Source organism: Akebia trifoliata, chromosome 11, assembly GCF_017979445.1.
Source record: "Akebia trifoliata isolate Shusen 1 chromosome 11, ASM1797944v1, whole genome shotgun sequence".
Classification (NCBI taxonomy): domain Eukaryota; kingdom Viridiplantae; phylum Streptophyta; class Magnoliopsida; order Ranunculales; family Lardizabalaceae; genus Akebia; species Akebia trifoliata.
In genome coordinates, this window is record NC_141385.1 from 50,071,929 (window position 1) to 50,087,380 (window position 15,452).

The following is a 15,452-nucleotide window of genomic DNA, read 5'->3' on the forward strand; positions in this document are numbered from 1 at the left end:
TTTTTTTTTCTTGTATATCCCGCAGAAAAAGTTAAATGGGTTTGTGTACATGGCACATCAAGTGAGTGATAAGCACTAGGCATTTTTCAAGTCGACTCTTTATAAAACTTTAATATATCCACAAACATGGGTGATAAAGTGTCGTTACTGTAGTGTAATTGTTTGGAATTTGTATAGTAATATAATGTGGGTGATGAGTTGTCCTAATAATTAAATTGTGACATAATGTGTGGATACATATTAATGAGATGTCTCCATTGTTGTGTAACCATTTGGAGCAGAAGGTACTGTGTGAAATCAGTGGAGATAAAATGTACAAATATGTATAATAGACTGGACGATCATGTCTCCATGTCGTACGCTCCTACCATGCACCTTTCACGATCTAGCATCCAATGAGGATATGGGTTCCACCTTTTAAGGCAGCTTAAGTTGTACCAAAGATGCAGTACAAGTAGGTCCAACGATGAAAGTTTTGAAGCGTTGTAACTCACATGCATATGCCCTACGCATGTGTACATGTGTGTGGACGGTCCACGCTTAATTTAATCTCTCTCACTTTGGAGAGTAAATAGACAGTTATTTATAAATTTTAAAATATTAAATATCTGTCTTTAATAACTTTCGACTTTAGGAGCATGGTTTTAAATCTCACTCGAGACTCAGATGAATTGTCCGAATCATTTCATCTTGGTCTTGCTATGATACAGATATACACTATGTCTTAACATTCGCATAATCTCACGAGATAAATAAAATGTCTCGAATGATATTTTAAAAATCAAGTGGAATCAATTGATATTTTGTAAGTTTCGATTAAAATAATTAATTTTTTAAAAATTTATTATATAATTAAAATATTATTTTTTAATGAAAAAGAGAAAAAAAAAAAAAATCTCAGTGTACGGTTAAGGGTGGGGAGAGGGGGAACCAAAATTTTTATAATTTTATTTCAAAAAAAAAAAAAAAATGATTTAAAAATTGTAGATTGAAAAGTACTGGACCTGATGATAAAAATGAAGATTTTGATCCTCTCAAACTGAGCCTATCATTGTAGTACTTTTTTCTTTATAATTCTCCTTCATTTAGGTAGTTACGTGTTCGAGATGACCATCATTTGTTCATTATGATGGAGCCAGCGAGAAAGGATTAGAGGGTAAAACCGTAATCACGTTAGTAAAGTCAATTTTTAAGTCGACCATTTAGGAAGCGACATTCAAAGTCAAAAGTCAAAAGTCACGACATTGACTATTGTAAAAAAATAAAGAAAAAAAAAAACAGAAGAATTTTCATTCAAATTGGGTTGCTTATTTTGTTCATTTTATGTAAGTGTATTAGTTATTTTTTCCTTAAATTTTCTCAATGGATATATAGGTAAGAAGTAAATAATAGAGTCGTGATAAACTGACTCCCCCACCATAGGATTATAGATTATTTGTCTTGGGATACTCTTTTTTTTTTTTTTTTTTTTTTATTTTATGTATCCCGTGGCAAATGGTTTATAATTCTATGATTGGAGTGTATGTCAGAGGGGGCGTAAAACAATTATTATACCTAATAATATTTGCATATTTATTAAAAAAAAATTTAAAAATATTCTTTTTCCAAAATTATTCTTATTTATAATGATAAAAATAAATACTCACAAAAACAACTAGTTATGTATTAATCAAATTGATTTTATTACAAAAATATGAATGGATCTGGTCAGACCACAAACATGGGTGATGAGGTTATCCTAATAATTGTGTGACTAATTAAATTGTTAGCTAATGTATGGATAGAGTGATGAGCTCCCCATTGTAATGTAATAATTTGGAACACTAAGCATTGTGAACAATACGTGGGGGATGATACGTGCATGTGGTATGTAATGAATTGGATGTTCATGTAAAGTGAATAATGCCATGCCCATGTGACCATCCAATAAGGATCGACTCTATCTTAAGGCACCTTAAATTACATCTAACGTCCCAACCCTCAAAGTAGGTCCCATGTTAGAAGTTCTCAAAATAGAAAGCACATTTTTATTGTTATTAATATATAAAACATCGAAAACCCGTGAAGAGTTATCCCTACTTATCTAGTATGTGTGGGTTTATTGTTTTATTTATTTATTATTTTTATTATAAATTAAGAGAGGGTTGGACAAACCCTCAACCAGACAGCCCTAAAGGGTTACATTCTAGCATAGGAGTGCCCAATAACATCCTTTCTTTTAGTTTAAAAGGGAAATCATTTGAAGATAAAAGAAACAACAAAGATGTGTTAAAGCAATGTGGGAGGAAAATCTGCAATCTTGTTGCTCTCTCTAAAACATAAATCAATGTCTACTTCCGTGAACTGAACTGTTGCATAGTGTGTTGGATCTTTTTGACTTCTTAAGAACAGTTCAAGGGGGGATCAAAAAATGTTGTCGATACATTTAACAATCACCTTAGAATCAGATCTCACCTTTACATGCAAGAAATTATAGAAAAGAGTAAAAGATAAACCTTGAAAGATAACTAGAAGCTCATGGTGTAAGCAGCCATACTAATTAAAGACGTATGTTCCTAAAGGATTAGAGTGAGATATGATACTCAAAGAGGTCAATTACCTTGTGAGACTTTTGATTGCATCACCCCACTATAGAAAAAAATAATAATAAATAAATAAAGTTTCTTATTTAAAGAGTTTATGTTAAGTTTCAATTTCTATTGAATTGTTCTTGCATCAAATGTTTTTAGTATAAAATGTAAATTGTGTCTTAAAAGTTTTGTAGCACACATGCCATGTATATATGTACATGTTTAGACGGCAATTTTGTCTTGTGCCCATAATTTAATCTCTAACTCTAGAGAGGAAATAATTATTTATAGAACTGAAAATATATATTTATTTATTTTTAAGTAAGGACAGAGAGACTTGGGAGTGAGCTTTCAATACTTTTTTTTATTCAAATTTTTTTAATGAAAAAGAATAAAAAGGTACGAGTAGGGGACCTCTCATTATACTATAAAAATCATCATTTTCATTGTACGTTTTTTTGTTACATCTTTTCATTTAGCTAATATCACCATCATCTTGTTGTTTCAGATGGTGAGCTAAAGTTGGAAGGGTAAAACCGTAAAAAATTTCAATCACTATCGTAAAAAGTCTATTTTCTACGTTGACCATTTGGTAGGCGACATTCAAAGGTCAAAACTAACAGCATTGACTAGTCAAAACAAATAAAGAAAGAGAATTTCCACTGAAATTGAATTTCGGTTGCTTTACACGATGTATAGTAAAATAATGGCGTCCTACAGATCATTTCCTTTAGGTGTTCTCTTCTCATCTCAACCGTTCCTTTATATTAAAAATATATATATTTTTTTTGAAACTGATCCCGTCTTTTCTATATAGATTTTTCTAAGATCCAACGAACGACGGCTGAGATGAGAAGTTATCCATCAAATCTCAAACGTTCAATATCATTGGATACTAGAAATTTCCTTTTTACACCTATGAGGTCCCCACGTGTCACTAGTCTTCGTTTGTCGTTAAACTAAGACATTTAAGTTAACGTGATCTCTAATAACGGCGAATCTTCAATTGATACGTACCTTTATGTGTCACCGTTGGATTGTGTCAGACTACCGTCATATTTAACGGTCCCCTCCCACATGCAAATACACAGACAAAAATCCTTGGAAACAATGCCAACTTTTAAAAATAAAAATATTATTTAATTTAAATAAATAAATAATAAATAAAAAAAAAACCCAATTTATTCAGAACCCAGTCAACCCACCTTGTTTCCCGCCCAACAATACAATGAAGCAACAAAATCACTGACAAAGAATCCTCAAAATCTATACAACAACACACACAAGGGCATTTCCGTCATTTCATCTACCAATAAATTTTCCGTCATCTCGAAACGGAAAGCTTGCTTTTTTTTTTACTTACGTCAAGGAAGGGAAACGAGAACACTTCCTCGAGATGTAAACTAAACAATCATCTTTTGGGCAGATCGTGGGGACGTAAGCGATGTCATCACAGCCGTCCGTTCTATGTCTTTTGAAATCAAGCAAAGATGTGAACATCGCCATGAAAAGCACGAGGTGATTAAGTGCGTAACGTTGTCCTACGCATTGGTGGGCCCCAGCTCCGAAAGCTAAGAAGTTCCTTTTGTATAGCTGGTCTTCTTGTCTCTCTTCCGAAAATCGGTCCGGGTCGAACCGTTCCGGTTCAGTGAACCCCTGAAATGACGACTCGAACACTGATGGGAAAACGATCGTTCCTTTAGGAATAGTGTAAGATTCCGTCAATGGAAAATCTTCACCGGCGATGTGTGGTACGAGCGTTGCCGGCGCCCGGTATCGTATAATCTCTCTGGCTACAGCTTCAGTGTACTTCATCTTCCGCAATTGGTCAGCCGTTATGAGTGTGTCAGATTCCGGTTGCCATATCTCTGACACCTCTTGTCGAACTTTCTTCAGAACGTCTGGATGGAGATCTAAGAGTGTCACCGCCCAAAGCAAAGACGACGTCGATGCGTCTTGCGCGGCGAAAAGGAAATCGAAAAGGTGTCCTCCGACCTCAATTTCGGTGGGATATGACGGAAGTTTTTCGCCGGAATCTGACGACGCTTTGATCTCTCTCAATGTCTCTTGCATCCAAAAATCTATCAGACAAGACGGTTCATTGCCTGATTTCATTTTCGATTTGCTCTCTGCAGCACAGATTGCTAAATTTTTCACTAAATCATCCACAGCTAATCTCGCCTTCCGGAAAGCAAATCCAGGTAGATCGATAGGCAATTTCATCAATCCAACATTAAACAGGTTGTAATCTCTGTTGAAATCTTCGCGAGCTTGAGCTCTCAAATAAGGACCAACGAAGACTGTTTGAGAAGTCTCCAGATTCATGTCGCGACAAAGAAAACGAAGAGCCAACGGTTCAGATCGATTTATTGAAGATAAAGTCTCCCATTTCTTCAAGTGCTGAAGTATGATCTTCTGCTGCAACGCCGTATAGGTCGACAAAGCTTTGGGAGTGAAGTTAGGAGCGATCCGACGGCGTAGATCTTTGTGTTCTTGACCAAACTTGTAGATGAGATTGTGCTCTCCAAACAGCTTTTTCCCAAATGGGTGTCCGATAAGGTGAAACGCATCAGGGCGTACGTTAGCAAAGACCTTGTGACAAAGCTCTGTGTTTTGGATGAAAACGATGAAGCGGCCTATGATGTAGTTGGCGGAGACGCCTAAATCGGTTGATTTTGCAGTAATCGCTTGAGATTCCCAGAAATGTGTAGGGTTTCGAACAAGAGAGAGAACGTTACCAAAGAAAGGGAGGACCAGAGGAGGACCAGGTAGAGAGCTTTTCTTCTTGATGTAAGAGATCTGTTCTAAGAGAAGAAGAAAAACCAGTAGAGAGAGAATGTAAGGTGTGGCTGATGCTACCATGCACCATATGGAATCCATCACCAAATGAAACAGAAACAGAGAGAGAGGGACAGAGACAGAGAGAGAAATTGTATGGGTTTAATAAGGTAATGCGGGAAAAATTATAGCAAAATTTTTATTTTTTATTTTTTAACTATAAAATTCAAAATGTTGGGTGCGGATTTTAAGAGAAATTTTTTTTTTTTTTGAAAGAGAAAGTGAGAAATTTATAGAGAAAAAGACGAAATTGCTTCGTTGGAAAATTGAAAAGTGTGTGAAAATGAAGAGAGGCTGAGGAGCTGATCTCTCTCTCTCTCTCTCTCTCTCTCTCTCTCCCCCTCTCTCTCAATCTGTGAGAGATGAAGGAGGTGAGAAAGTGAGAAATTTCTCTGTTTGTGAGAAATTTATGGAGAAAAAGACGAAATTGTTTTGTTGGAAAATTCAAAATTGCGTGAAAATGTAGAGAGGCTGAGAAGCTGATCTCTCTCTGACTTTCTGTGTAAAGAGATGAAGGAGGTGGGGACCACATCCAGCTTGGCAACGGAGGCTAGAACGTGGCAATTGAACACGGTCTGTAGAGGACAAGTATTTTACGACATTTTTTCTTTTAAAAAAATTTGTCGGCCGTTGTGGGCCGTTTATGGTCCTCAATGATTTCAGATCGTTGGATGTATAGAAGATGTGTTTGGGGAAATTCGAGGAAATAAAGGAAAGGCGTTGTTGCAGACATGTAGATGGTTCGTAGATCATACCGAAGACCGTTGGGCTATTTTTTACATTTTTAAAAAGTTTCATATCTCGAGGAAGTAAATGAATTCGCTATGAGCGTCAGAGAGCAACGGTACTACGGTAGAGTCTAAAGAGTAGAGAGCGATGATTTACACATAAACCTCTATGTTTTGAATATTAGTTTAGATACCCTTATATTTTCAAACTCATGGAATAATACCCCTTGACCATTGTCTCCAATCTCCATTGAAAGCTTCTTTTCTCCTAAAGACGAGATATACGAATGAGAGCATTTAAGTCAAGATAATGATCAAGTGCTTGAAGGAGATAAGGAGAGGAGATCACTCTTTCAATGCTATTTTTTTTTTTTTTTAAATAAAGATTTATTATGTCAAAATTTATGTGATTAGCCGATGAACCAATGGCATGACTCCATGTGTAGTAAATGAGCAAAAGTGATTGATTGATAGAGAAAAAATTTTAGACTAGACATTTAAGTTCTTTATTTTATTATTATTTTTTCAATACACATGACGTGTCATGCCACTGGTTCATTCGCTTCACACATAAATTTGTTGAATTTGCTACCTTGGTGATTTACGGAGAAATCGTTAGGTCAACAAATTACTTGGCTAGTCTTCTTAATTTTAGAGGTATTATAGACATAAATCATATAGGTGTTAAACTTGTAAGAATTTTGGACGACAAAAGAAAAGAAAAAATATATATGAGATTGTACTTCTTATATTGGGGTCTTTTCTAACCCTCGATTACTACTAACAAAGTCTTGGCTTTCAAACACTTTTAGATTGCTGTCATGTTTGACCTTGACTTTAAGAGATTCATGAATGCTCAGATCCCTTGTTTGAATTTTTTCTGTACATTTAAAATTTTTTTTTTTTTAGAAATTAGAAAGCAAATCGACACTTTAAGAAAGGAAAAGACAAATAAAAAGATGTAAATATGTTCAATGATGATTAATTATAATTCCTAATAGAAGAAATATGCAAATTAAAGATCCTAAAAGAGTGTAACAAAATTCGAAAAGAATATGATCCAATAGATATAATGAAGACTGATATGAATTCATTTTCAATAAAAAAAAAACTTAGCCATGAACACAATCAAATAAAGAAATATGATTCGTTTTAAGTGACACCAAGTGTTTGATATAAAATTCACATCTGGATTATCATTCTCAAAAAATCTATTACCTTCAACGTTGGACCATTAAGATTCATTTATTTTCTTCACATTTATTAGTATTATTAAGAAAAAAACAAATGAGATTCTTGTTGTCAAAGTCAAAGGTTGAAGAGAAAAATAAAGGATTATCTAGAAGTTGAAGATGAGGGTATTCTTGTCAAAAAAAATATCATTAGTTTGAAAACACAGGGGCATGTCAAATATTCATCAAAACCAGAGGGAAATATTTAAATTACCCAAAGCAGAATTAAAAAAACATAATTGGTACGGCTGTGGTCTACTTTATTTGGATAGATTAGATATGTCGCATTAAATGCGTGGCAGACCATTTTACCCAATTAAAAAAAAAATTAAATCGCAATGCATTAGATCTGGTGTGCTTTAAAAGTTCCTGATAGGATAATTTTCTTGGTAAGAAATCTTAAATGATGCATATTTGAAAAAAGACATTCTATTGCCACTTCAATTTTTACTCAGACCACCCCAATTCATATGATACCAAAATAGAACTTAATACATATATTTCGAAAAGATTAATGCTTGAGTGAACTCAGTGAGGGGACATTTTGATATGGTGGCACGCTCATCCCTTTAGATGCTTTTTTTTTTTTCTCGAGATATCAGTAAAACACATCTACAACATGCGCACACCGACATGTCAAGGTGTTGCTTGTGTGTCCTTATTGAGGTCATTGTAGCATAATTCGTTGGAAAATTAGCCTGTTAGCCTCAATCGTGAGTCTGTGATTCATGCTTCAGGCTTTTTGTCAACATGACCTATTTATAAATTAATTATAAATTCTATGTTATGAAGTTTATTTTGATTTTGTTTTATCAAATTGGATTTGACCTGATCCAATTGTTCCTAGATCAGGTTTGGATCCTGCTATTGAGATTCAATGAAAATTTGATTAGATAAAAGTCTGATCCAATGTTTATCAAATTATTTTAGGGTCTAATCCAGTCTATATAAAATCGATACCAAATCAATCTTGATTCAGTGACAGCCCTACCCAATTTTATTATTTTGTTATGGCCAAGGTCATTTTATGCAAAAGAGTGAATTTTCGCTCCATTGTTTATTTCATATTAGGATCATAGTTAAGAAAATTAGAAAACTCAATAAGATTAAGTTTGAATCTAATACGACTTGATACATTTTGAGTTGATTAAATCAATTTAACGATTTGACTCAATGATTTCTTGGTTGACTCGACATTCAACTGGTTGGTTTTATTGACCAGACCCGACGAGTTTTAAATTATGAGTAGGATAGCTTGAATGAATTATCGTGCTATATATGTATATATTATTTATTTATTTATTTATAGATAAGCACGTTTTTAATGAGTTCATTTACTCGATGATGGTGGGATTTGAACTCAAACCCTCTATTATCATCATCCGAAGGCTTTACCAACTAAGCTAGTTGGCACCTACCCTCTTTATCTTTTTGATTCACATATCTGCATGGCCTACTAACAAATGTAGTCCAACTACATTGATGATTTTTATTTTTTGTAGGGCGAACGACATGAAGACATTCTGGAAGGTGAGTGTGGGAGCCTTTTCATATTTCTTTTCATGAAATTTACACATGTATGAGAAATTTTTTCTCTCTCATCAGAGAAAATGAGATAACATGATTTATTTCACTATCACTCGTGAATGAACTTAATCTTTTTATTAATTATTTCTAAACAAAATTTAGTCTTTGAGATGGTAAGAAGTGACTTGTGACTTCAAGTCTCTATATCCCCCTTCACAAAAATATGACTGCTTACCCGTCATGACACGTGATAGAGTGGGACATGCGTGTAGGCCTAGGGAAATTAGTCTCACCAAAAGGGGGAAAAACTTTGAAGTGGGTAGTGCGTTTCAAAAATTTTAAGGAACCCTCTCCATTGGATTACACGTGACATTGCTAAAGAGGTATTTCAAATTTTGGCAAAAATGTAGGGGATGTGAAATAAATTGCCAATTGTCTTATAACGACGGACTGTAAAATTGCCCGCTTCAAAGTCGGACTCCCAAGAGGTGGGGATAGTCCCTGACTACAAAAATGAAATAAAATAATTAAAAGAAAGGCATTATCATGCTGTTCAGATGCATTATTGTTATTTAAGTCATTTATACATAATAAATCACAAACATTCATCAATGTACGTGGGCCATATGTTTAGTAGGTTATAATACAACTGGCATTTTGTAAACTATTTGATAATTTTATTTCTCCATTTTGTTTTTCATGTAAAAAAACAAGGAAAGAAAACCTCAATTTTTTAAGAGTGGGATTTTACTGTATCACTGATGTGGCACTCTTTTAAGCATGCAAGCGTTGCTACATGGGTGTTAAAAGATAGTTGTGCTATAGAGGATCTGCTTCCTCTCAACATGTATCACGTAAGCCACACTCGTAAGATGTGGGAGAAGGGTTTCAATCCTCCACCTTGGGAATATACGATCTTTGGACACTTTCTTTAAAACTTTGAAACGGCTCTGCAAGTTCAAAGTTTTTTCGGAAGATGTACAATACAACAAACTAATAAGAGTGTTTCTCTTTTAAAAATAGCCTCAGCAATTGTTCAAAGGTTTTACAATATTGATTAGTGTTTCTTCACTCGTCAATGTAAAACCTCATTGGCATTACTACATAACAAGAATTGGCTACACTTACACATGATATGTCGTATTAAACAACTCCATATATCGCATTTATACTTTTGTCTCCGAGTATAACGAACTCCTCAATATGACGAGTTATTTCAAATTTCATAGTAGTAGATCTCCTCATAATAGTATATAATAGGAAAATAATTTTTTAATATTATAAAAAAAGAAAAAGAGAGAGAGAGAGCTGTTAGGAAACAAAACTATTAAAGAGTAGTCGGACAACACTATAACCTAACCCACACGTGTCCACCTTCATAAACATCCCATTTGTTGCCTTTTTTTTGGTATTATTTATCAGTTAATAGGTCAGACCACCCCAGGCCAAAAATGGAAAGACAGTTCACTGTTCTTCTTTTTAGCTGTTTATTCTCGAATTCAATCTCGAAGGAGCACGTGGCAGGTTAACAAATTTAATGAAACAGACATTATGTTTTGATCAATGTTTACCTGCTCATTAGTTTTTTTTTTTACCTGCCCATTCTTTTTCTAGGTATTAATGGAAAGATTAATGCTGGAGTGACTTTACTGGAGGACACACAGGGAACATCTTGATAGGGGTGTCAATGGATAGTTAAAATTCGAATTCGAAAAATTGAATATTATTTAAAATTTTCGGATATCGGATTCGGATGTCATTTTAAAATTTGAATGCGTTTCGGATACGAATTCGGATATTGCGATATCCGATTCGATAATATCCGCTCCGATATAATACATATATTATGTATTTATGTTTTACAACAAAATTTTTACATATGTATATATATGGTGATGTGTATTAATGTTATACAACAAAATATTATTTTTAGAACTTTATCTTCTCCAAACAACTTAAACGCTAAAACCTGAACCAGTTGACGGAATCGATGGATTTTGATCGAACTCCATACCCATTGTCTTTTTCGGCCGGTGAGCATCAGGTACACACACACACACACACACTCTCTCTCTCTCTCTGATCTGATTTGAACCAGTCAGACTGATTTTTTAAGAGGAAATATGTGGGTTCGAATTTCGACTGTGTGAACTCCGACGGATTGAGGACGATGGTATGTTGTACGATTTTTATCGGATCGGATATTATTGGATATTCGATATATTTTTCGGATTCGAATTCGAATTCGGATAGTATTATTTTTTTTCGGATTCGAATTCGGATATAGTACTATCCGATCGGATACATATCCGTTGACAGGCCTACATCTTGACGTAGTGGTACGCACATGCCTATAGATATATTTTCTTTGAGATACAAGTAAAATACATATGTAGACATGCACGTTGCACCACGTTAAGGTGTCCCCCCGTTGAGGTGATTGCAACACGATTCTCCAAAGATTAGTTCCGGGCACATGCAATGCCCGCACATCACACGCATTAGGTAAGTGAGGGTGCACCCTAGGGGCCAACCCTTGCGGGGTGGCCCTTAAGGAATTAATGTTCATATTGGATATCAAACTCATAACCAACGGGCATTAACCACTTATCAGCCCGAAATTGCCAGTGAGCCAATCCCTAAGGGTTAACCTATTATCAAAATAACTTATTTTTTTCTTAAAAAATTTGTCATCTTCATGATAATAACATCTAGGATAAAATATTTTTAAGTTATTCAATCTTTTTATTTTTTTAACCGAGGTGTCCAGGTCTCTTAAGAGTACCTAACTAATCCTCAGGACACGTGCATTTATCTCCTTACATGGACTCGGTAATTTGGGATAAAAGGGGGGATTCAAACTCAAGAGCCTATTCGATCTAGTTTGTCTTGTAGAAAATCATTGATTTTTTTATCCAAAAATCATTTAACTTTCTTATTCTCCAAAAATCCTATCTTTCTCTTGAGGTTTTAATTATGAAGTTGAAGATGAGAGTTTTAAAAAAAATTTATCGCAAGGTTGAAGGAGAATGATTTTTTAAAGAAAATCGAGAGATTTTGGGCTAGAGGCTGAGGATGAAGGTATTTAGATCATTTAGGTTAGTCTCTCAAAGAAGATGTAGGTCAAGAGGCATATTTTCAATTTGAAAACACAAGGGTTTAATATTAACAAAAATTTGGAGAGGACCAACTAAGGGTTAGCTAAGATGGTAAGAAACGATTGGATTTACTTTCTAGTCGTGACTTTGAATCTCTAAATGTCCCTCCACATAAATGTGACTACTTACTTGTCGTGACACGTGATTAGATGAGTAGGTGTGTGAGGCACAGAGAGATTAGTCTCACCAAAGGTGGGGATACTCCCTGGTTTCCCCCAAAAAATTAGATAATTCTAAAATTAGATATATAGCACAATTTTCCATTCCACCCGATCATAAGATTTTCTACCCATTGGGTTTGGGATTTTTTTTTTTGGGTTGAATGGCCAATACTGAAGAATCAAAGAAAAATGATCAAAACCCATTAACAGTCAACTATGATTTTTTATTATTATTATCAAGTCTAATATTGATATTAAATAGGTTAACATCAAGTTCTTTGTATTTGGAACTACAACATATCTTTACTCTTAAGAAGTAAGAAAGCGTCTGTCATTGAGATTTGCGAGTTGGGAGTCCTAACGTTTTATGTGGGGAAGCGCATCAAACTTGGACTCTTCTACCCCTTTTAACGTCTTTCACTGGCGTTTCTTTCAACATAAGCGTCATTGCCGCCATAAACAATGAGAATGGGTCAAATAGAAAGTCAAAGACTTGTAAGGGTAAGATCGGAAATGGCCATAATTGGAATTACAGGCAACTATATATTCTTAGTATAAAATATTAATAATACTTTTATAAGAACATCTATTTTTAAGAAAAATACTTTCTTGCTAAACCACTAACAAGAAAAGAGTGTTGTTATTTTCACACCAATTTTTACTAACGCCACACTAATTATGGGCAATTTATTGATGATTTATATAAGAATTAGTATGGTATTAGTAAATTTTGGTGTGATAATAATAGCTCTCCAAGAAAAATGTGCTGAAAAGACCTGTTCCCTATTTCTTGCATGCATAGTGATACAAATTTCTAAAATGATATTTATAACCTTTAACAATGTGGAACATTTTATGATCATTGTTATTCATTATTAAAATAATCTTTTGTAACATTTTAAGTGAATAAAAGTGGGGAGAACTCCAATCATTTGAAAATAAATAGTTTTGCATCAATACTTATGTTATGAAATTAAAAAAGTAAGGTCTTAAAAAAGTTTTTTAACCTTTAGGAGAATATAAAGTAGAATCGTGCTGGGGTGACCTCAAGATTGTATTTCATATCGCACATCTTGACGTGAAATTATAAGAACCATAGATGTTTTTTGACTTGTATCTTGATGAAAAGCATATATGATTCCTACACACTTTCACGTCAGGATGCGCTCTATATAGTAATATTTGGATTCATGTTCCACCGATTACACATTCAAAGAAAAGAATTGTGATTTTCTAACTCTTTTTTCATATGCACTTTGTACGCTACCTAACCTGATAGTTACAGAACCATAAATCTTTTTCTTGAATATCCCGAAGCAAAAAATCTATAATTCTATGAAGAGAGCGTATGAAAAAAAAGAGTCAAATTATCATAGCTCTTTAGAAAACTCACAAGATGAATATTCTCACATGAATAAGGATTTATTTTGCACGTGGTGGATAATGGAGATAGTGTGAATCTACTTTGGGTCAAGTGTTCATAAATGGTCAATAAGTGGGTCAAAGTGTTCTTATTTCATGCCTGAAAATAGGTAGTGTTCATACATAAAAAATATATTAAAAAAAAGGATTGCATGAATCAGATATTTATAGCCATCTTCCAGTCTAAAAATAGAATTTGAACAGACTATAATCCGAGACTTGTGAAAAAAAAACAAGAAAATCCCAATCGATAAAATATGAAATTCAACAACCTGAGTCGAGATAAAATGTATCTTTTCGCCTTTTTTGATAATCTAGTGGTTAATAATTAGTCAAAGAAGGATGATTTTGAACACTTAAGTCATGGTGTCAACGCTTTGAACAAAATTAGCCAGCTAACACCTTTGTTAAAAAGACCAGTCTCGATAATCTGATGTCCCTCATCACAACCGTAGATCATTTGCCTCGCGATACACAAGAAAAAGATGACAAATGATGTACGATTCTTTGATGGGGGCGTATGTCAGAAAACCATTATTCCAATCTTATAAGGATTTATTGACGCCTCTCCCCCTCCCCCTCTGACACTCTCCTAATGTGATCTGTGTTAGAACCATAGATTTCTTCATCGAGATACACAAGTGCACAGATTTATGGACATATGTTTCCCTAGGAAGAAATCTATGATTCTTGCACATGCCACGTCAAGAGGGTATGGGGAGGGGTATCAGAAAATCACCATTTAAACTGTATTTTTGAAGAAAAAAAAAAGTTTAATCAAAATGTCTTCTTCTGTTAGGACAGCTTGAGGCATGCGTTTGAAATGTTGTCCTCTCTAACAAGGAACTTTTAAGACAACCTCCCATCCACATTAATTTCTTAGAGAAAATAGAAGAGTCCTGATAATATGACTCGCCAAGTGGCATACTCAATCGACTCTCTGACGTGGATAAGTTCGGCAACTGTAAATCTGTACGCCTCAGGATTCACGGCTCCCTTGGGATACACTATTTTACGGGAAAGTGCAATCATGAATCCTGAGACGCACAGATCTACAGTTCCCAAGCTTGTTTAGATCAAAGAGTCGTTTTGAGTATGCCACCTGGTGAGTCATATTATCATAGACTCAAAATAGAATTCAAGGAATAGAATGTCATCAGTATTTCAAAAGAGAGTTTAATAAATATTCTCAAAAATGTATTTCCTACTAATTATGATTATTTTTTCAAAATTTGGGTAAAAGCCTCTCCTTTTTTGGATTACAAGTGGTGTTGTTCTTAAGGAGGTATCCCAAATATTAACCAAAAATAAATACAAAAAATCCACTTCGAATTCAGCAAGTATTTTATTGATAAGCTCAACATAATAGTTCACAAGACGATAGATAAAGATACACTTCGAAGAACAGCAGTTTTGTCCAAAGAAGATTCAAGTTTGAGAGGTGACCAATCGACGAAGAAACTCTTTGAGAAGGTGAATCCAAGTCGTGAATGACTTGGAAAACTGGCACCTTCACATGAGGACCTACCATGGATAACCCACAAAATCATGGGTTGGTGGGGGGGAATGAATGAGTATGCCATACGCAAATATTTGGCATGACTCACATGCACAACAGGTAGTTATGACCAACACCTTAGGTTTCCACAAATATAAAATACTACATTGTTATAAATCTCACAATAACGAAACTTACCCAAATTGTACAAAAGTTGAAAAAGTAGTACAATATTTTCAATTAGTATCAGCAACACCTATTTAGGCATCTTATAGACAAAATTGAACCCCAGAATGATCCACCGTTCCTAGAGGGAAT

The 15,452-nt window shown here is 34.4% G+C and overlaps 1 protein-coding gene across 1 annotated transcript; it reads right to left on the reverse strand.

The window, feature by feature from the left end:
- Window positions 1-3,728: 3,728 nt before the first annotated feature.
- Window positions 3,729-5,876, reverse strand: LOC147392453 (cytochrome P450 710A11-like). Its single transcript, XM_086459632.1, has one exon. It carries the CDS (start codon window positions 5,448-5,450, stop codon window positions 3,930-3,932), a length of 1,521 nt encoding a protein of 506 aa, XP_086315758.1. The 5' UTR covers window positions 5,451-5,876; the 3' UTR covers window positions 3,729-3,929.
- Between the last annotated feature and the right edge of the window lie 9,576 nt (window positions 5,877-15,452).

What these genes read in the sequence shown, in the direction of transcription:
- LOC147392453 (XM_086459632.1), bottom strand. Translation starts at nt 5,450, where the DNA reads ATGGATTCCATATGGTGCATGGTAGCATCAGCCACACCTTACATTCTC.